This window comes from Palaemon carinicauda, chromosome 11, assembly GCF_036898095.1.
Source record: "Palaemon carinicauda isolate YSFRI2023 chromosome 11, ASM3689809v2, whole genome shotgun sequence".
In the NCBI taxonomy this organism is placed as follows: Eukaryota; Metazoa; Arthropoda; class Malacostraca; order Decapoda; family Palaemonidae; genus Palaemon; species Palaemon carinicauda.
The window spans coordinates 141322857-141346387 of record NC_090735.1 but is presented as its reverse complement, the minus strand read 5'-3'; the positions used below and the strand labels follow the sequence as shown (position 1 = coordinate 141346387).

The 23531-nt window shown below is 44.6% G+C and overlaps 2 protein-coding genes across 3 annotated transcripts in view; one reads left to right on the top strand and one right to left on the bottom strand.

Annotated features, from left to right (window-relative positions):
- Positions 1 to 311: 311 nt before the first annotated feature.
- Positions 312 to 14383, bottom strand: LOC137649505 (filaggrin-2-like). The gene is made up of 13 exons (XM_068382490.1): positions 14242 to 14383; positions 12414 to 12719; positions 11751 to 12113; positions 9605 to 10141; positions 8815 to 9114; positions 8418 to 8707; positions 6237 to 6706; positions 5041 to 5822; positions 3964 to 4405; positions 2768 to 3549; positions 2327 to 2659; positions 1387 to 1700; positions 312 to 1091 (listed from the first exon to the last, which is right to left on the bottom strand). Exons 1-13 carry the CDS (start codon positions 14381 to 14383, stop codon positions 312 to 314), a joined length of 5841 nt encoding a protein of 1946 aa, XP_068238591.1.
- Positions 14384 to 14643: 260 nt separating this feature from the next.
- The window catches only part of Mid1, a 257350-nt gene continuing 248462 nt past the window's right edge, over positions 14644 to 23531 (top strand). Inside the window, exon 1 of one of the 2 annotated variants that reach the window (XM_068383549.1) lies at positions 14644 to 14723. The gene's annotated coding sequence lies outside the window, so the exon portion shown is untranslated. The remainder of the gene's footprint in view (positions 14724 to 23531) is intronic. The other variant, XM_068383550.1, reaches the window with a different exon arrangement.

Sequence of the window (23531 nt, the reverse complement as noted above, 5' to 3'; positions counted from 1 at the left end):
GCTTAATGGACTTCCGCTACTTTCTAAATCAGGACCCTGGCTAATTCTTAATTCTAGACATTGGCTACTTCCCAACTCTGAACCTCGGCTGCTTCCTAATTCTGGACATCGGTTACTTGCTAATTCTGGACATTGGCTACTTCCCAACTCTGAACCTCAGCTAATTTTTAATTCTGGACCTCAGCTACTTCCTAATTCTAGACATCGGCTACAGCCTGAATCTGGATATTGGCTACTTCCCAACTCTGAAACTCGGCTACTTCCTAATTCTGGACCTCAGCTACTTCCTAATTCTGGACATTGGCTACTTCCTAATTCTGGACATTGGCTACTTCCAACTCTGAACCTCTGCAACTTTCCAACTCTGAACTTCTGCTACATCCTAATTCTGGACATTGGCTACTTCCTAATTCTGGACATTGGCTAATTCTTAATTCTAGACATTGGCTACTTCCTAATTCTGGATATTGGCTACTTCCCAAATCTGAACCTTGGCTACTTCCTAATTCTGGACCTCGGCTACTTCCTAATTCTGAACCTTGGCTACTTCCTAATTCTGGATAATGGCTACTTCCCAAATCTGAACCTTGGCTACTTCCTAATTCTGGATATTGGCTACTTCCCAAATCTGAACCTTGGCTACTTCCTAATTCTGAATATTGGCTACTTCCCAACTCTGAACCTCTGCTACATCCTAATTCTGGACATTGGCTACTTCCTAATTCTGGACATTGGCCACTTTCTAATTCTGGACATTGGCTACTTCCTAATTCTGGATATTGGCTACTTCCCAAATCTGAACCTTGGCTACTTCCTAATTCTGGACCTCGGCTACTTCCTAATTCTGAACCTTGGCTACTTCCTAATTCTGGATAATGGCTACTTCCCAAATCTGAACCTTGGCTACTTCCTAATTCTGGATATTGGCTACTTCCCAAATCTGAACCTTGGCTACTTCCTAATTCTGGATATTGGCTACTTCCCAACTCTGAAACTCGGCTACTTCCTAATTCTGGACCTCCGCTACTTCCTAATTCTGGACATTGGCTACTTCCAACTCTGAACCTCTGCCACTTTCCAACTCCGAACTTCTGCTACATCCTAATTCTGGACATTGGCTACTTCCTAATTCTGGACATTGGCCACTTTCTAATTCTGGACATTGGCTACTTCCTTATTCTGGATATTGGCTACTTCCCAAATCTGAACCTTGGCTACTTCCCAAATCTGGACCTCGGCTACTTCCTAATTCTGGATATTGGCTACTTCCCAAATCTGAACCTTGGCTACTTCCTAATTCTGGATATTGGCTACTTCCCAACTCTGAAACTCGGCTATTTCCTAATTCTGGACCTCAGCTACTTCCTAATTCTGGACATTGGCTACTTCCAACTCTGAACCTCTGCAACTTTCCAACTCTGAACTTCTGCTACTTCCTAATTCTGGATATTGGCTACTTCCTAATTCTGGATATTGGCTACTTCTCAAATCTGAACCTTGGCTACTTCCTAATTCTGGAAATCGGCTACTTCCTAATTCTGGACATTGGCCACTTTCTAATTCTGGACATTGGCTACTTCCTAATTCTGGATATTGGCTACTTCCCAAATCTGAACCTTGGCTACTTCCTAATTCTGGACCTCGGCTACTTCCTAATTCTGGACATTGGCCACTTTCTAATTCTAGACATCGGCTACTTCCTGAATTTGGATATTGGCTACTTCCCAACTCTGAAACTCGGCTACTTCCTAATTCTGGACCTCAGCTACTTCCTAATTCTGGACATTGGCTACTTCCTAATTCTGGACATTGGCTATTTCCAACTCTGAACCTCTGCAACTTTCCAACACTGAACTTCTGCTACATCCTAATTCTGGACATTGGCTACTTCCTAATTCTGGACATTGGCCACTTTCTAATTCTGGACATTGGATACTTCCTAATTCTGGATATTGGCTACTTCCCAAATCTGAACCTTGGCTACTTCCTAATTCTGGACCTCGGCTACTTCCTAATTCTGGACATTGGCTACTTCCCAACTCTGAAATTTGGTTACTTCCCAACTCTGGACCTCGGCCACTTCTAATTCCAAACCTCTGCTACTTCCCAACTCTGGACCTCGGCCACTTCCTAATTCCAGACCTCTGCTACTTCCCAAATCTGTACCTCGGCCGCTTCCTAATTCCAGACCTCTTATACTTCCGAACTCTGGACCTCGGCCACTTCCTAATTCCAAACCTCTGCCACTTCCCAACTCTGGACTTCGGCCACTTCCTAATTCCAAACCTCTGCTACTTCCAAACTCTGGACGTCGGCCACTTCCTACTTCCAAACCTCTGCCACTTGGCCAACTCTGCACCTCGGCCACTTCCTAATTCCAAACCTCGGTTACTTCCCAACTCTGGACCTCGGCCAGTTCCTAATTCCAAACCTCTGCCACTTCCCAACTCTGGACCTCGGCCACTTCCTAATTCCAAACCTCTGCTACTTCCGAACTCTGGACCTCGGCCACTTCCTAATTCCAGACCTCTGCTACTTCCCAAATCTGTAACTCGGCCGCTTCCTAATTCCAGACCTCTTATACTTCCGAACTCTGGACCTCGGCCACTTTCTAATTCCAAACCTCTGCTACTTCTCAACTCTGGACCTCGGCCACTTCCTAATTCTGAACCTCTGCTACTTCTCAACTATGGACCTCGGCCACTTCCTAATTCCGAACCTCTGCTACTTCTCAACTATGGACCTCGGCCACTTCCTAATTCCAGACCTCCGCCACTTCCCAACTCTGGACCTCGGCCACTTTCTAATTCCAAACCTCTTATACTTCCCAACTCTGGACCTCGGCCACTTTCTAATTCCAAACCTCTGCTACTTCCCAACTCTGGACCTCGGCCACTTTCTAATTCCAAACCTCTTATACTTCCGAAATCTGGACCTCGGCCACTTTCTAATTCCAAACCTCTGCTACTTCTTAGCTCTGGACCTCGGCCACTTTCTAATTCCAAACCTCTGCTACTTCCCAACTCTGGACCTCGGCCACTTTCTAATTCCAAACCTCTTATACTTCTCAACTCTGGACCTCGGCCACTTTCTAATTCCAAACCTCTGCTACTTCCCAACTCTGGACCTCGGCCACTTTCTAATTCCAAACCTCTTATACTTCCTAACTCTGGACCTCGGCCACTTTCTAATTCCAAACCTCTGCTACTTCTCAACTCTGGACCTCGGCCACTTTCTAATTTCAAACCTCTGCAACTTCCCAACTCTGGACCTCGGCCACTTTCTAATTCCAAACCTCTTATACTTCCCAACTCTGGACCTCGGCCACTTTCTAATTCCAAACCTCTGCTACTTCTCAACTCTAGACCTCGGCCACTTCCTAATTCCGAATCTCTGCTACTTCCCAACTCTGGACCTTGGCCACTTAATTCCGAACCTCTTATACTTACCAACTCTGGACCTTGGCCACTTCCTAATTCCAGACCTCTGCTACTTCCCAAATCTGTACCTCGGCAGCTTCCTAATTCCAGACCTCTTATACTTCCGAATCTGGACCTCGGCCACTTTCTAATTCCAAACCTCTGCTACCTCTCAACTCTGGACCTCGGCCACTTCCTAATTCCAGACCTCTGTTACTTCCCAACTCTGGACCTCGGCCACTTCCTAATTCCGAACCTCTGCTACTTCTCAACTATAGACCTCGGCCACTTCCTAATTCCAGACCTTTGTTACTTCCAAACTCTGGACCTCGGCTACTTCCTAATTCCAAACCTCTGCTACTTCCCAACTCTGGAACTTGGCCACTTCCTAATTCCAAACCTCTGCTACTTCCCAACTCTGGACCTCGGCTACTTCCTAATTCCAAACCTCTGCCACTTCCCAACTCTGTACCTCATCTCCTTCCCAACTCTGGACCTTAGCCGCTTCCTAATTCCAGACCACTGTTACTTCCCAACTCTGTACCTGCCACTTCCTAATTCCAAACCTCTGCTACTTCCGAACTCTGGACCGCGGACACTTTCTAATTCCAGACCTCTGCTACTTCCCAACTCTGGACCTCGGCTACTTCCTAATTCCAGACCTCTGCTACTTCCCAACTCTGGACTTCGGCCACTTCCTAATTCCAAACCTCTGCCACTTCCTAACTCTCGACCTCGGCCACTTCCTAATTCCAAACCTCTGCCACTTCCCAACTCTGGACCTCGGCCACTTCCTAATTCCAAACCTCTGCCACTTCCCAACTCTGGACCTCGGCCACTTCCTAATTCCAAACCTCTGCTACTTCCCAAATCTGTACCTCGGCCGCTTCCTAATTCCAGACCTCTTATACTTCCGAACTCTGGACCTCGGCCGCTTTCTAATTCCAAACCTCTGCTACTTCTCAACTCTGGACCTCGGCCACTTCCTAATTCCAAACCTCTGCTACTTCTCAACTATGGACCTCGACCACTTGATAATTCCGAACCTCTGCTACTTCTCAACTATGGACCTCGGCCACTTCCTAATTCCAGACCTCTGCCACTTCCCAACTCTGGACCTCGGCCTCTTTCTAATTCCAAACCTCTTATACTTCCCAACTCTGGACCTCGGCCACTTTCTAATTCCAAACCTCTGCTACTTCTCAACTCTGGACCTCGGCCACTTCCTAATTCCGAACCTCTGCTACTTCCCAACTCTGGACCTCGGCCACTTCCTAATTACAGACCTCTGCTACTTCCCAAATCTGTACCTCGGCCGCTTCCTAATTCCAGACCTCTTATACTTCCGAACTCTGGACCTCGGCACTTTCCAATTCCAAACCTCTGCTACTTCTCAACTCTGGACTTCGGCCACTTCCTAATTCCAGACCTCTGTTACTTCCCAAATCTGGACCTCGGCCACTTCCTAATTCCGAATCTCTGCTACTTCTCAACTATGGACCTCGGCTACTTCCTAATTCCAGACTTCTGTTACTTCCCAACTCTGGACCTCGGCCACTTCCTAATTCCGAACCTCTGCTACTTCTCAACTATGGACCTCGGCCACTTCCTAATTCCAGACCTCCGCCACTTCCCAACTCTGGACCTCGGCCACTTTCTAATTCCAAACCTCTTATACTTCCCAACTCTGGACCTCGGCCACTTTCTAATTCCAAACCTCTGCTACTTCCCAACTCTGGACCTCGGCCACTTTCTAATTCCAAACCTCTTATACTTCCGAAATCTGGACCTCGGCCACTTTCTAATTCCAAACCTCTGCTACTTCTTAGCTCTGGACCTCGGCCACTTTCTAATTCCAAACCTCTGCTACTTCCCAACTCTGGACCTCGGCCACTTTCTAATTCCAAACCTCTTATACTTCTCAACTCTGGACCTCGGCCACTTTCTAATTCCAAACCTCTGCTACTTCCCAACTCTGGACCTCGGCCACTTTCTAATTCCAAACCTCTTATACTTCCTAACTCTGGACCTCGGCCACTTTCTAATTCCAAACCTCTGCTACTTCTCAACTCTGGACCTCGGCCACTTTCTAATTTCAAACCTCTGCAACTTCCCAACTCTGGACCTCGGCCACTTTCTAATTCCAAACCTCTTATACTTCCCAACTCTGGACCTCGGCCACTTTCTAATTCCAAACCTCTGCTACTTCTCAACTCTAGACCTCGACCACTTCCTAATTCCGAATCTCTGCTACTTCCCAACTCTGGACCTTGGCCACTTAATTCCGAACCTCTTATACTTACCAACTCTGGACCTTGGCCACTTCCTAATTCCAGACCTCTGCTACTTCCCAAATCTGTACCTCGGCAGCTTCCTAATTCCAGACCTCTTATACTTCCGAATCTGGACCTCGGCCACTTTCTAATTCCAAACCTCTGCTACCTCTCAACTCTGGACCTCGGCCACTTCCTAATTCCAGACCTCTGTTACTTCCCAACTCTGGACCTCGGCCACTTCCTAATTCCGAACCTCTGCTACTTCTCAACTATAGACCTCGGCCACTTCCTAATTCCAGACCTTTGTTACTTCCAAACTCTGGACCTCGGCTACTTCCTAATTCCAAACCTCTGCTACTTCCCAACTCTGGAACTTGGCCACTTCCTAATTCCAAACCTCTGCTACTTCCCAACTCTGGACCTCGGCTACTTCCTAATTCCAAACCTCTGCCACTTCCCAACTCTGTACCTCATCTCCTTCCCAACTCTGGACCTTAGCCGCTTCCTAATTCCAGACCACTGTTACTTCCCAACTCTGTACCTGCCACTTCCTAATTCCAAACCTCTGCTACTTCCGAACTCTGGACCGCGGACACTTTCTAATTCCAGACCTCTGCTACTTCCCAACTCTGGACCTCGGCTACTTCCTAATTCCAGACCTCTGCTACTTCCCAACTCTGGACTTCGGCCACTTCCTAATTCCAAACCTCTGCCACTTCCTAACTCTCGACCTCGGCCACTTCCTAATTCCAAACCTCTGCCACTTCCCAACTCTGGACCTCGGCCACTTCCTAATTCCAAACCTCTGCCACTTCCCAACTCTGGACCTCGGCCACTTCCTAATTCCAAACCTCTGCTACTTCCCAAATCTGTACCTCGGCCGCTTCCTAATTCCAGACCTCTTATACTTCCGAACTCTGGACCTCGGCCGCTTTCTAATTCCAAACCTCTGCTACTTCTCAACTCTGGACCTCGGCCACTTCCTAATTCCAAACCTCTGCTACTTCTCAACTATGGACCTCGACCACTTGATAATTCCGAACCTCTGCTACTTCTCAACTATGGACCTCGGCCACTTCCTAATTCCAGACCTCTGCCACTTCCCAACTCTGGACCTCGGCCACTTTCTAATTCCAAACCTCTTATACTTCCCAACTCTGGACCTCGGCCACTTTCTAATTCCAAACCTCTGCTACTTCTCAACTCTGGACCTCGGCCACTTCCTAATTCCGAACCTCTGCTACTTCCCAACTCTGGACCTCGGCCACTTCCTAATTACAGACCTCTGCTACTTCCCAAATCTGTACCTCGGCCGCTTCCTAATTCCAGACCTCTTATACTTCCGAACTCTGGACCTCGGCACTTTCCAATTCCAAACCTCTGCTACTTCTCAACTCTGGACTTCGGCCACTTCCTAATTCCAGACCTCTGTTACTTCCCAAATCTGGACCTCGGCCACTTCCTAATTCCGAATCTCTGCTACTTCTCAACTATGGACCTCGGCTACTTCCTAATTCCAGACTTCTGTTACTTCCCAACTCTGGACCTCGGCCACTTCCTAATTCCAGACCTTTGTTACTTCCCAACTTTGGACCTCGGCTACTTCCTAATTCCAAAGCTCTGCTACTTCCCAACTCTGGATCTTGGCCACTTCCTAATTCCAAACCTCTGCTACTTCCCAACTCTGGACCTCGGCTAATTCCAAACCTCTGCCACTTCCCAACTCTGTACCTTGTCTCCTTCTTAACTCTGGACCTCGACCGCTTCCTAATTCCAGACCACTGTTACTTCCCAACTCTCTACCTGCCACTTCCTAATTCCAGACCTCTGCTACTTCCCAACTCTGGACCTCGGCCACTTTTTAATTCCAGACCTCTGCTACTTCCCAACTCTGGACCTCGGCTACTTCCTAATTCCAGACCTCTGCTACTTCCCAACTCTGGACCTCGGTTACTTCCTAATTCCAGACCTCTGCTACTTCATAACTCTGGACCTCGGCTACTTCCTAATTCCAGACTTCTGGTACTTCATAACTCTGGACCTCGGCTACTTCCTAATTCCAGACCTCTGCTACTTCATAACTCTGAACCTCGGCCACTTCCTAATTCCGGACCTCTGCTACTTCCCAACTCTGGACCTCGGCTACTTCCTAAACCTCAGACCTCTGCTACTTCATAACTCTGGACCTCAGCTACTTCCTAATTCCAGACCTCTGCTACTTCATAACTCTGGACCTCGGCTACTTCCCAACTCTGTACCTCGTCTACTTCCCAACTCTGGAGCTCGGCTACTTCCTAATTCCGAACCTCTGCTACTTCCCAACTCTGGACCTCGGCTACTTCCTAATTCTGGACATTGGCTACCTCCTAATTCTGGACATTGACTACTTCCAACTCTGAACCTCTGCAACTTTCCAACTCTGAACTTCTGCTACATCCTAATTCTGGACATTGGCTACTTCCTAATTCTGGACATTGGCCACTTTCTAATTCTGGATATTGGCTACTTCCTAATTCTGGATATTGGCTACTTCCCAAATCTGAACCTTGGCTACTCCCCAAATCTGGACCTCGGCTACTTCCTAATTCTGGATATTGGCTACTTCCCAAATCTGAACCTTGGCTACTTCCTAATTCTGGATATTGGCTACTTCCCGACTCTGAAACTCGGCTACTTCCTAATTCTGGACCTCAGCTACTTCCTAATTCTGGACATTGGCTACTTCCAACTCTGAACCTCTGCAACTTTCCAACTCTGAACTTCTGCTACATCCTAATTCTGGACATTGGCTACTTCCTAATTCTGGACATTGGCCACTTTCTAATTCTGGATATTGGCTACTTCCTAATTCTTGATATTGGCTACTTCCCAAATCTGAACCTTGGCTACTTCCTAATTCTGGACCTCGGCTACTTCCTAATTCTGGACATTGGCCACTTTCTAATTCTGGACCTCGGCTACTTCCTAATTCTGGATATTGGCTACTTCCCAAATCTGAACCTTGGCTACTTCCTAATTCTGGATATTGGCTACTTCCCAACTCTGAAACTCGGCTATTTCCTAATTCTGGACCTCAGCTACTTCCTAATTCTGGACATTGGCTACTTCCAACTCTGAACCTCTGCAACTTTCCAACTCTGAACTTCTGCTACTTCCTAATTCTGGATATTGGCTACTTCCTAATTCTGGATATTGGCTACTTCTCAAATCTGAACCTTGGCTACTTCCTAATTCTGGAAATCGGCTACTTCCTAATTCTGGACATTGGCCACTTTCTAATTCTGGACATTGGCTACTTTCTAATTCTGGATATTGGCTACTTCCCAAATCTGAACCTTGGCTACTTCCTAATTCTGGACCTCGGCTACTTCCTAATTCTGGACATTGGCCACTTTCTAATTCTAGACATCGGCTACTTCCTGAATTTGGATATTGGCTACTTCCCAACTCTGAAACTCGGCTACTTCCTAATTCTGGACCTCAGCTACTTCCTAATTCTGGACATTGGCTACTTCCTAATTCTGGACATTGGCTATTTCCAACTCTGAACCTCTGCAACTTTCCAACACTGAACTTCTGCTACATCCTAATTCTGGACATTGGCTACTTCCTAATTCTGGACATTGGCCACTTTCTAATTCTGGACATTGGCTACTTCCTAATTATGGATATTGGCTACTTCCCAAATCTGAACCTTGGCTACTTCCTAATTCTGGACCTCGGCTACTTCCTAATTCTGGACATTGGCCACTTTCTAATTCTAGACATCGGCTACTTCCTGAATCTGGATATTGGCTACTTCCCAACTCTTAAACTTGGCTACTTCCTAATTCTGGACCTCAGCTACTTCCTAATTCTGGACATTGGCTACTTCCTAATTCTGGACATTGGCTACTTCCAACTCTGAACCTCTGCAACTTTCCAACTCTGAACTTCTGCTATATCCTAATTCTGGACATTGGCTACTTCCTAATTCTGGACATTGGCCACTTTCTAATTCTGGACATTGGATACTTCCTAATTCTGGATATTGGCTACTTCTCAAATCTGAACCTTGGCTACTTCCTAATTCTGGACCTCGGCTACTTCCTAATTCTGGGCATTGGCTACTTCCCAACTCTGAAATTTGGTTACTTCCCAACTCTGGATCTCGGCCACTTCCTAATTCCAGACCTCTGCTACTTCCCAAATCTGTACCTCGGCCGCTTCCTAATTCCAGACCTCTTATAATTCCGAACTCTGGACCTCGGCCACTTTCTAATTCCAAACCTCTGCCACTTCCCAACTCTGGACCTCGGCTACTTCCTATTTCCAAACCTCTGCCACTTCCCAACTCTGGACTTCGGCCACTTCCTAATTCCAAACCTCTGCTACTTCCAAACTCAGGACGTCGGCCACTTCCTAATTCCAAACCTCTGCCACTTGGCCAACTCTGGACCTCGGCCACTTCCTAATTCCAAACCTCTTATACTTCCCAACTCTGGACCTCGGCCACTTCCCAACTCTGGACCTCGGCCACTTCCTAATTCCAAGCCTCTGCTACTTCCGAACTCTGGACCTCGGCCACTTCCTAATTCCAGACCTCTGCTACTTCCCAAATCTGTATCTGGGCCGCCTCCTAATTACAGACCTCTTATACTTCCGAACTCTGGACCTCGGCCACTTTCTAATTCCAAACCTCTGCTACTTTTCAACTCTGGACCTCGGCAACTTCCTAATTCCGAACATATGCTACTTCTCAACTATGGACCTCGGCCACTTCCTAATTCCGAACCTCTGCTACTTTTCAACTATGGACCTCGGCCACTTCCTAATTCCAGACCTCTGCCACTTCCCAACTCTGGACCTCAGCCACTTTCTAATTCCAAACCTCTTATACTTCCCAACTCTGGACCTCGGCCACTTTCTAATTCCAAACCTCTGCTACTTCCCAACTCTGGACCTCGGCCACTTTCTAATTCCAAACCTCTTATACTTCCCAACTCTGGACCTCGGCCACTTTCTAATTCCAAACCTCTGCTACTTCTCAGCTCTGGACCTCGGCCACTTCCTAATTCCAAACCTCTGCTACTTCCCAACTCTGGACCTCGGCCACTTTCTAATTCCAAACCTCTTATACTTCCCAACTCTGGACCTCGGCCACTTTCTAATTCCAAACCTCTGCTACTTCTCAACTCTGGACCTCGGCCACTTTCTAATTCCAAACCTCTGCTACTTCCCAACTCTGGACCTCGGCCACTTTCTAATTCCAAACCTCTTATACTTCCCAACTCTGGACCTCGGCCACTTCCTAATTCCAAACCTCTGCCACTTCCCAACTCTGGACCTCGGCCACTTCCTAATTCCAAACCTCTGCCACTTCCCAACTCTGGACCTCGGCCACTTCCTAATTCCAAACATCTGCTACTTCCCAACTCTGGACCTCGGCCGCTTCCTAATTCCAGACCTCTTATACTTCCGAACTCTGGACCTCGGCTGCTTTCTAATTCCAAACCTCTGCTACTTCTCAACTCTGGACCTCGGCCACTTCCTAAATCCGAACCTCTGCTACTTCTCAACTATGGACCTCGACCACTTGATAATTCCGAACCTCTGCCACTTCCTAATTCCAGACCTCTGCCACTTCCCAACTCTGGACCTCGGCCACTTTCTAATTCCAAACCTCTTATACTTCCCAACTCTGGACCTCGGCCACTTTTTAATTCCAAACCTCTGCTACTTCTCAACTCTGGACCTCGGCCACTTCCTAATTCCGAACCTCTGCTACTTCCCAACTCTGGACCTCGGCCACCTCCTAATTACAGACCTCTGCTACTTCCCAAATCTGTACCTCGGCTGCTTCCTAATTCCAGACCTCTTATACTTCCGAACTCTGGACCTCGGCCACTTTCCAATTCCAAACCTCTGCTACTTCTCAACTCTGGACTTCGGCCATTTCCTAATTCCAGACATCTGTTACTTCCCAACTCTGGACCTCGGCCACTTCCTAATTACGAATCTTTGCTACTTCTCAACTATGGACCTCGGCTACATCCTAATTCCAGACTTCTGTTACTTCCCAACTCTGGACATCGGCCACTTCCTAATTCCAAAGCTCTGCTACTTCCCAACTCTGGACCTCGGCCACTTCCTAATTCCAAAGCTCTGCTACTTCCCAACTCTGGACCTCGGCCACTTCCTAATTCCAGACCTTTGTTACTTCCCAACTTTGGACCTTGGCTACTTCCTAATTCCAAAGCTCTGCTACTTCCCAACTCTGGATCTTCGCCACTTCCTAATTCCAAACCTTTGCTACTTCCCAACTCTGGACCTCGGCCGCTTCCTAATTCCAGACCTCTTATACTTCCGAACTCTGGACCTCGGCCGCTTTCTAATTCCAAACCTCTGCTACTTCTCAACTCTGGACCTCGGCCACTTCCTAATTCCGAACCTCTGCTACTTCTTAACTATGGACCTCGACCACTTGATAATTCCGAACCTCTGCTACTTCTCAACTATGGACCTCGGCCACTTCCTAATTCCAGACCTCTGCCACTTCCCAACTCTGGACCTCGGCCACTTTCTAATTCCAAACCTCTTATACTTCCCAACTCTGGACCTCGGCCACTTTCTAATTCCAAACCTCTGCTACTTCTCAACTCTGGACCTCGGCCACTTCCTAATTCCGAACCTCTGCTACTTCCCAACTCTGGACCTCGGCCACTTCCTAATTACAGACCTCTGCTACTTCCCAAATCTCTACCTCGGCCGCTTCCTAATTCCAGACCTCTTATACTTCCGAACTCTGGACCTCGGCCACTTTCCATTTCCAAACCTCTGCTACTTCTCAACTCTGGACTTCGGCCACTTCCTAATTCCAGACCTCTGTTACTTCCCAACTCTGGACCTCGGCCACTTCCTAATTCCGAATCTCTGCTACTTCTCAACTTTGGACCTCGGCTACTTCCTAATTCCAGACCTCTGTTACTTCCCAACTCTGGACCTCGGCCACTTCTTAATTCTAAAGCTCTGCTACTTCCCAACTCTGGACCTCATCCACTTCCTAATTCCAGACCTTTGTTACTTCCCAACTTTGGACCTTGGCTACTTCCTAATTCCAAAGCTCTGCTACTTCCCAACTCTGGATCTTGGCCACTTCCTAATTCCAAACCTCTGCCACTTCCCAACTCTGTACCTTGTCTCCTTCTTAACTCTGGACCTCGGCCACTTCCTAATTCCAGACCACTATTACTTCCCAACTCTGTACCTGCCACTTCCTAATTCCAGACCTCTGCTACTTCCCAACTCTGGACCTCGGCCACCTTTTAATTCCAGACCTCTGCTACTTCCCAACTCTGGACCTCGGCTACTTCCTAATTCCAGACCTCTGCTACTTCCCAAATCTGGACCTCGGTTACTTCCTAATTCCAGACCTCTGCTACTTCATAACTCTGGACCTCGGCTACTTCCTAATTCCAGACTTCTGCTACTTCATAACTCTGGACCTCGGATACTTCCTAATTCCAGACTTCTGCTACTTCATAACTCTGGACCTCGGCCACTTCCTAATTCCAGACCTCTGCTACTTCCCAACTCTGGACCTCGGCTACTTCCTAAACCTCAGACCTCTGCTACTTCATAACTCTGGACCTCAGCTACTTCCTAATTCCAGACCTCTGCTGCTTCATAACTCTGGACCTCGGCTACTTCCCAACTCTTGACCTCGGCTACTTTCTAATTCCGAACCTCTGCTACTACCCAACTCTGGACCTTGGCTACTTCCTAAACCTCAGACCTCTGCTACTTCATAGCTCTGGACCTCAGCTACTTCCTAATTCCAGACCTCTGCTACTTCATAACTCTGGACCTCGGCTACTTCCTAATTCCGAACCTCTGCTACTTCCCAACTCTTGACCTCGGCTACTTCCTAAACCTCAGACTTCCGCTACTTCATAACTCTGGACCTCAGCTACTTCCTAATTCCAGACCTCTGCTACTTCATAACTCTGGACCTCGTCTACTTCCCAACTCTGGACCTCGGCTACTTCCTAATTCCGAACCTCTGCTACTTCCCAACTCTGGACCTCGGCTACTTCCTAAACCTCAGACTTCTGCTACTTCATAACTCTGGACCTCAGCTACTTCCTAATTCCAGACCTCTGCTACTTCATAACTCTGGACCTCGTCTACTTCCCAAGTCTGGACCTCGGCTACTTCCTAATTCCGAACCTCTGCTACTTCCCAACTCTGGACCTCGGCTACTTCCTAAACCTCAGACCTCTGCTACTTCATAACTCTGGACCTCAGCTACTTCCTAATTCCAGACCTCTGCTACTTCATAACTCTGGACCTCGGCTACTTCCCAACTCTGTACCTCGTCTACTACCCAACTCTGGACCTCGGCTACTTCCTAATTCCGAACCTCTGCTACTTCCCAACTCTTGACCTCGGCTACTTCCTAAACGGCAGACCTCTGCTACTTCATAACTCTGGACCTCAACTACTTCCTAATTCCAGACCTCTGCTACTTCATAACTCTGGACCTCGGCTACTTCCCAACTCTGTACCTCGTCTACTTTCCAACTCTGGACTTCGGCTACTTCCTAATTCCAGACCTCTGCTACTTCCCAACTCTGGACCTTGGTTACGTCCTAATTTCAAATATCTGCTACTTCCCAACTTAGGACCTCTGCTACTTCCCAACTCCATCATTAACTCTGGAGGATTATTTTATTTTTATTTTCCATTATTTATTTTGCTGTTTGCCAAATCCAGAGAGAGAGAGAGAGAGAGAGAGAGAGAGAGAGAGAGAGAGAGAGAGAGAGAGAGAGAGAGAGAGCACTTAGTTAATTATTGTTTGTTGTGAGAAAGACTGTTGGTATAATTGAGGTTTTGTTCATATTTTCAGCTAGCTTAGGACAGTGGTGAATGTCTTAAGCGAATGTTTTTTTTATTATTTGACTGCAGCCAGAGGCAGTTCTGTGTGATTTGAGTCTGGATTTATTTTATATTATTTCGACCAGCGTGGAAGTGATTATTTATTTCTACAGTAAGTACAATTTTTTTTATCTATTTGCTAGGAGTGATTCTAAATGACAGAAAGTTTACTTATCTTTGATTATAGTGCGATAGTTTAGTTAGCTCGGAGTGTTCGTAAGTGTTTTTCCTGCTTTTTTTTTTGAGAGATTTTACTTCAATGTGGAATTAATTGTTGATGACCTGGCTTATGCTAAGGAACTTTATACGACTGCTCAGAATTACGTAATTGTTGATGACCCAGACTGATTGAACTTTCGATTGCTGTTGATGATGATGATGACGATGATGATGATAACCACAACCCCAATCAGGGAGGTAGTTGTGGCAAATTGCCACACAGTGGACTGTTAACCACATAGCTGTGGTAGCTTGTCGTGAAAGACAATTCGGTTTGTGTGGACAACAGTGTTGGTGTTAACATAATATATTATATAAACACATTTTGGTTTTGATGTGCTGTTAAATTTAAGTTTTGTTAGTTTTTTGTGTTTCATGAAATGTAAAAAAGAAAAATCCTCAAAAAAAAAAAATCGTGGTACTTCCCTGTTATTGCCCCACCACGAATTTCTGATATAACCCCAATACTATTTTTTAGGTTAGGTTATTTAATCTGTAATTGGATAAAATTTAAACCTAATCTAACTTAACCTAAAAAATAGTATTGGGGTTATATCGGTAATTAGTGGAAAGTACTCTAATCGTCACCACCAGATGGTTTTCAATTCTTATTCGCATAATTTGTATCATGAGACAGTGAGAATACCAGGTGCACAGAGAGAGAGAGAGAGAGAGAGAGAGAGAGAGAGAGAGAGAGAGAGAGAGAGAGAGAGAGAGAGAGAGAGAGAGGGAGGGAGGCGGTGTATTAAAGATCTTTTTTATTGCTTGTGAGGACGTATTAATTATTAGGTTAATTATGGAACCTCGCTTCGGAAAAGGAGAGTTTCACGGATGTTTACTCCTGTAAATCAGACCATTATTGGAATGTGAAGTCGATAATGGGAATTAAGAGGAACCAAAGCAAATCTGTTCCGTCGTCTTGTCTTAGTATGTTTTATTTTTAATTTATTATTCTTGTTTTGGCTCATAATGAGATTATATTAAGGGATCATGATAGGCAAAATTGTTTTAATATTGTTTTTTTTAAAGCTCAAACTATTTACTTTTACTATAGATTTCCTTAGTATATTAAAATTTGATGATGATTGAAAAACGGAAGTAACCAAATCCCCTTAAAAATATATTTCTTGATATAAGGAAAATATTAAAACAATATTTTCAGTAATTAATTCTTTATTCCCTCTATTTAAAAGTACCGTCAGTGTTTTATCACCCTAAAAAGATCATCACATTTTAATAGTATAAATCAAGTTTCTGTAGATCTTGGTATTAGTAGTATTGATTATACCATTGATGATGATAGCGTGAATAACATTAATAAACATAATAATGATGATTATATGCTTAGGAGATATAACAGTGTCAGGGTGTCTAGACCAGCCGTTCATTCTAAGCAATTTCCTCTAATTAGCTTGGTATTTATGCGTCGCGTTTGAGTTGTTTGAGGAAAACTCGCATGGGAGGTAAAGACGAGTGTCTGTACTAGTGTCTGGAACCCGTCTTATTCAGATGTCAGACAAATTAAAACTTGAAAGATCTTTGCATTTTTTATAACCTTATGCATCCCCTACTGAGAGAGAGAGAGAGAGAGAGAGAGAGAGAGAGAGAGAGAGAGAGAGAGAGAGAGAGAGAGAGAGAGAGAGAGAGTATATTTCGTTAGATTTTCTTGCAGCTCATATACACTTAAATTACTTAATCAGTCTTACCACTTAAGAATAATCATTTAGGTGTTGTATTTCTGATTGTAGTTTTTTCATCATATTTTAAGGCTTCGTGTAAACAGATGTGTATAATTATCAAGGTGAAGTCTAAGAAAACCATGTCTATAAGGAAACGTCTGGAAAAAATACATAAAAACCTTTCTATAATGTTCTAGAAATAGATATCCATGACCACTCTTACAGGTAATCGCATAATTATCAAGATATTTTTTGCAGCCATTTTTTGTTAGGAAACCTTAGTTTTAGCAAAGCGAAATTACATATAGATTTTTATAAAGGACAAACGTGGGTAGTGTAAGTGGTAAAGAATTTCTCATTGAGGAAATTAATTTTATGACAAACCATACCGGTTTATCCTTGCATTGGTGTTATTTAGGTAAACTGTAATGATATCCGAATAAGCTTTATTGACTTAAAATGTTGAAATTATCTAGATGCATACTATATGGCGTGAACTTTTTACTAAGTGATATACTGTAGTATCTTCGGGAGAGTGTAGTTTTCACAAAATTATTAAGACCAAACCACTAAAAAAAAGCATTTCCAGCCTTAGATTCATTGATAATTTTACTGATTATTTTGGCTTTCTTAATTGAATCGTTATTCATTGTATATATTTTTTTTTCATAGAATTCGTCGTACTGCACTGTATGACTTTTTTAAATCGAGTGTGAATTTCCTACTATTGTTGGTTGTCAACCTCATTAAGAACACGGAGAGAGAGAGAGAGAGAGAGAGAGAGAGAGAGAGAGAGAGAGAGAGAGAGAGATTTGGGCAATAATACTTTTACTCTTCGCATCATTACTCTACCCGCAGCTCTTAAAACAGGGGGGGGGGGGGTTGGGAAGATTGCTTACGAGGTATCCTACTTCTCTGAGCCAATAAAAAGGTTCCCCTCATTTAGTCCCTGTCTTTTTTAAGATACCGCTCTCCTAATCCCAAGAGGTACTCCATCCTGTATTTCTTTAGATGCACCTCCCTTACACCCATGAAATACCTCAACCTGTATTTCACGAAGTCCTCCTCCATAAAACTACAGAGTACCACCTATCAACCCTTGTGGGACAACTCCCTTACTCCCATGAGGGTAAACCATGTCTTACACGAAGGAACTGGTCAATGTTACATGGGTTACCCTTCCCAGCCACAACTCTCTCTCTCTCTCTCTCTCTCTCTCTCTCTCTCTCTCTCTCTCTCTCTCTCTCTGTTGATAACTGCGTCCGTTTCCATCAAAAGAGCGATTACGCTGGGACAAAGAAAACTGTTCTCTGGAATTTTAAGCTGATTGCTTGCAGGTTATTTCTGTACGAATAGGAAGGCATCAATGGTCCTTTCTTGTTGCTGCCAGATGGAGGGATGCTTGCGTCTGCCAGTCTTATGCAATTAGCCATAAACATAGAACTAGTTAAAGGAGGTGGTCTCATGTCCCGTAGCCTGTGCCTAGATTTATTTTATAACAATGTTTCTTTTTTGTAGGTATTTGTCTGTATGCGTTAGATTATTTTACAGTTCACACAGTGGATGGTTGTATAAGTTACTGTTACATCGCTATTAAAACCCCTAAAGACATACGTTCGAAATCTGACCAGGGTAGTTGTACTTATTATATAATTTGAGTGTAAGTTATATCCAAGGTTGAGAGAATTCGATTTTAGGAGATATTCGGGATTTATTGTGTGTGGGAGAGCCGTTAGGTTGTAACTGAGAGGCGAGGTGAATGCAACTAAACTTTATTAAACAATCATCGAGTTTATATACAAGAATTTGCAAGAAAGAACGTCACAAAAATTCAAACATAATAGAACATGAGCTAGCATGCTTACTCAGGTTGGTCTATTAATAGTTGGTGGAAGAACGAGTGATAAGATAAAAAGGCAAAACCGTTAAAGTATACGAGCGTGTATGAAACACGTGCAATACATGGCTCCCCCATTAAAAATCAGATACATGTGTAATATGACGCCCTTCTCTAGAGAGGTGTACTGTAGGCGGGTTATCTGGTAGTATATATGCAGGTTTAGGTGATCAAAGGCCACAAATGTTAATTAAGAATGCTTTCGGTGTACAATGGATCAGGAGGAAGTGCCCATGTAAGGGGGCGTTAGCAGTGGCTTGCTAGTGTCGTTGTCCAGGAAAATGTGCGTTGCTGAGTGCAGATTTGTCGGTACTGTATGTGTTGCTTTGCTGGGGGCTTGTAACTTTGGCGGCAAGGAGTAAATTTTCCCACAGCGTTCTGTATGCGCTGGAGATTATAGGAGGTTGTTGTAGACTGAAGAAAATTGGGCAGGGACGACCAACGGATCGCCATACAGCATTTCAGCTACTGAGAGATCCAGTGCGTCTATCTATAAGAAGGGTCCTTAGTCCCAGGAGGACTCAGGGAAGCTGGGTAAACCAGTTGGAGTCCTTGCAGCGGGACATCAAAGCTGCTTTGAGTGTGTGATAAAAAAGTTCAACGATTCTGTTGATAGCTGGGTTTTAGGTGGTTGTCTGATGTAGGGTGATTCCCAGGAAATTCGCTAATGATCCCCACAATTGAGAAGTGAATATGGTACCCATGTCAGAAGTGCTATGTTCAAGGATACCAAATTTGCTATCCATACAGTGAGTAAGGCTAATGTATTTGAGGCAGACGTTGCAGTTTCCATTGGAATGGCTTCTCTATGATTAGGGTTCATTTTCCCTTTGTGTTCGCAACACAACTGAATAGTCTGGCTTGTTCTTTACTTATTTTACTCTCTCCTCATACACTTGACAACACAAATTACCAGACAATTCTTCTTCACTCAACGGGTTACTGCACTGTAATTGTTCAGTGGCCACTTTCCTCTTGGTATGGGCAGAAGAGACTGTAGCTATGGTAAGCAGCTCTTCTAAGGGAAGGACACTCCAAAATCAAACCATTGTTCTCAATTCTTGGGTAGTGCCATAGCCTCTAGTAATGCTGTGCTAAATGAACTTCGTCTTCAGGAGCTGTGCTGTAGATCGGGAAGATGGATGTGAAATTCTATGAATGAAATCAAACACATGTTGGCACAATGGGAACAGGTATCAATGGTCGTGGTCTAATGATACTGACGTCACAGATGAGCTTGGTGTTGGAGTCATCTAGGGTGAAGTCTACTGAATGGAGGGATGTGTATTGTGTCCTACATGCTTGGTACTCTGGATCTTTTCATTGGGCTTCTACCAAGCATCAGACTTTCAAGTGAAGGCATGCACCAGAGACATGGTCTGTGCGAATGACGGAGAGCCAAATGCACTGCAAGCAATTCGCAGTCGAAAGTAGAATAGCCAGATTCAGCCTTGAACATTTTTATTTTATTCACTGAAGAAGGCCAATGGGCAGGGAGAGACATTGACCACCTGCTCGAATACAGCACCAATAGTGACATCACTGGCATCAATGGAGAGAAGTAGAGGGGCATGTGGCATGGGAAAAATGACAGTAGCAGCAGTTGATATGTCATTCTTTGCGTTGCAGAAGGCCGCTTGTTGAAAGGGACCCACTTCAAGTCTTTTGGGTTGTCCTTAAGGGAGGCGTAGAGGGGGGCAAGAGTGGTGGCGATGGCTGGCAGGAAACGGTAATAATAGGTGATCGTGCCCAAGAATCCTTGCACTACTGTGATGGTCGAAAGTGTGGAGATGTTCTGAATGGATGCTACCTTCTCAGGGAGGGGGCGACTCCTTCAGGAGTGATGTGGTGCCCTAAGAAAAATACTTCGTTGGCGCCAAAGGTACCGGACAACGAGGCTGTTCTATTGTAGGCGGTCGAGGACGATGCGTAGGTGATGGAGGTGATGCTCTTTGGAGGAAGAGAACACTCGTATATCATCCACGTAATATACGCAGAAGGGGAGGTTCCCCGAGATGCCACCCATGAAGCATTGAAAAGGTGCCCTAGCATTATGAAGGCCAAAACAGGAGTAATTAAAGGTGTATGTATCGAAGGGGGTGGTGATAGCTGTCTTATGGATGTCTCCTAAGTTCATGGGCACCTGATAATACCCCTTCAGGAGGTTAAGCATAGAGAAAACCTTCGCTTTGTGCAAGTAGGAGGCCACGTCGGTGATGTTTGAGAGGGAAAAGTGATCCACTGTCTGCATGTTCAGGCTCCTGTAATCCCCACTTGGACACAGAACCATCTTTATTCAGGACGATGTGTAAGGGTGATGATCTTGGGCTTGAGGCCTTTTGGCAAAGGCCCATTTCATCCATTTTGGTGAACGTTAGTTCAGCGACTGCCAAACGATCTGGTGCCAGATACCTGAATCTGGAAAACACTGGGGGCCCTGTCGTCTTGATATAGTGACAAATATCGTGTTTGGAACCGTAAGTGTTTGATGAAGTTCTAGACAGAAAACGTCCAGGTACAACATGAGGAGGAGGGTATAGGCATCCGTCAGTGTGCTGATGTAAAGAGCGAAGTCGAAGGGGGTGGGTTGAAGAGGTTTTGATAAGTATGAGTCCGCGTTGACTAATCGTCGTTGAGCAACATCAACTAGATGGAAAAGATGAGAGGAAATCTGCATCAAGGATTGGCAATGTGACATCAGCAATGAGAAACTTCCGATTATATTTGATGCTCTCAATGATAATGTGAGGGTTTCATAACCATGGGTGGGTATTGCAAATTTGTTGGCAGCTACCAGGCAAACTTCGGCAAGCTTAAAGAGACTACTGTACATTGTGGCCTTGACAGAAGAGAACGGCAAGCACTAGTGTCTACCAAAAATCGCATGCCCGTACCTGCATCATGTTAAAAAAAATGTTTAGTGACAAGGGAGGCCACTTCCACAAGCAATGGCATACTTACATGTTTTATGGCCACTGACAACTGTTTGCACATTTCTTCGTAGCAGCTCCGAGTCTGGAGTGATAGTTGTATAAGTGCGGCCGATGAGTGTCAGTAAGTGCCTGGAGAGGTCGTTGGTAGCAGCATGAACAAGGGGTGGTATATGTAGGTTGTGGGTTGCTTTATCGCTGCCCCGGCACTTCAACGGGTAGGCGTCTGTGTCTTACTGCATTCACGTTAGCTTTGATTGATGTTGAATAGTTGTCCTCGTCATCAGGAGTGGATGCATTGATGGAGGTTTTGAAGGTGGTGAAATGGCTGTCCATAAGGGTGTCGACTTAATCATCAGGTCCTTCATGGGCAAAATATCGGCTTCGGGGATGTCATTGCGTACAGGTTTGGGTTTTCGCTGTACCAAAAGGGCACGAAGTAGATTCACTTCACAAGGATAGCTGTCTGTGGCAGGTTGCGATACTGGTCGTTTCCCTGACAGTGACGGAAGCCATTTGTCCCCCACCAATTGTTGAGAGGGCTGAAAAAGCTAGTCTATACGGGCGGCTAGTGATGGCGAGTACTTCTCCAGGAGTATGTTTTGAGTGCGTCGTACGCTATTGGGGTGTCCCCTTGTTTGCAAAGCCAATCGTATATTTCTGGTACTCGTTTCCTCACAGATCGCCGTGAGTACATACTCTGCCCTACTGATTGAGCGAGTCACACCCTTGATGCAAAACTGGACTATGGCATGCTAGAACCAGGCGAACCCTTCCTCGCTGCCTAAGTGCGGTAGTTTTATTGAGACGGGATGTGGTTAAGATTCAGGTTTAGTGGGCAACGGCATCATCAAACAGTGAGGGGGATGTCAGAAGGAGGGAGTCCTCCGGTGGTCACCAATTGTGTAGGAGAGCTGTTTAGGGTGTATCTGAGAAGCAAGGTGAATCAATCTAAACTTATTAAACAAGCATCGAGTTTATATACAGGGACTTGGGAGCAAGAACGTCACAAAAATTCAAACATAATAGCACATGAGCTAGAATGCTTGGTAGTCTTGAATAGATCAGGTTCTTAGTTACATTCTGTTGAAACGTTTGGTGGCTGCCGACATGAGTGGTGAATTATATATCTAGTAAATAGCTAGCTTTGGTAAGTTGCGACCAAGGTGGAGTAGGACCAGCGATTTCATCTCTGTCCTTGTGTGTGTGTGTGTGTATATATATATATATATATATATATATATATATATATATATATATATATATATATATATATATATATATATATATATATATATATATATATATATATATATATATATATATATATATATATATATATATCCTAGTCTTCAAATGTAACCCAAGATACTTTCTCCACACACCATAGGTACTCCCCGAAATTCGTGTTCTCGTGGCCTTTACACGAAATTGGTTTTAAATCGGGATGTTGGTTAAATTTCCTTTCTATAACATGCGGTTGGCAGGTATCGGAAGTTTAGAGCAAGAATGTTTTAGAATTATTGCTGGTTCAGAATGGCTGAATTCAGTAGGTTGCGTTTTCCTTCGTTTCCACACAAATTATCTTATATCTCATATCAAGCCTCATGTGTTCACGCTTTAGGGTACTCTCAGGCGTACTATTCTATCTACTTCTTTATTTCCTTTCCTCACTGGGCAATTTTCCCTGTTGGAGCCATTGGGCTTGTAGCATCCAGCTTTTCCTTGTATCAATTAGCTTTTACTTATATCATAAACCTATATGTACTAGAGAACACACTCACCCAGTTCATATATATTATATATATACTGTATGTATATATATATATATATATATATATATATATATATATATATATATATATAGATATATATATATATATATATTGTGTGTGTGTGTGTGTGTGTGTGTGTGTGTGTGTGTATACAGAATGTTGATGATGCTATGCTTATTAGCAGAACACCACAGGATTTGCAATGCTTGCTTACCAGAGTACATGAAATATCACACGAAGTTGGGCTCAAGATAAATAGAAGAAAGACAGAGATGATGAGACCGGAGTATGCAATGGAAGATGAAATATCATTGGAAGGAGAAAGGATTAACGAGGTAGAATCCTTTGATTATCTAGAAACTAGGATCTCCAATACAGGGTCATCAGATTTAGAGTCAAGTGAAAGATTGAAAAAAAGGA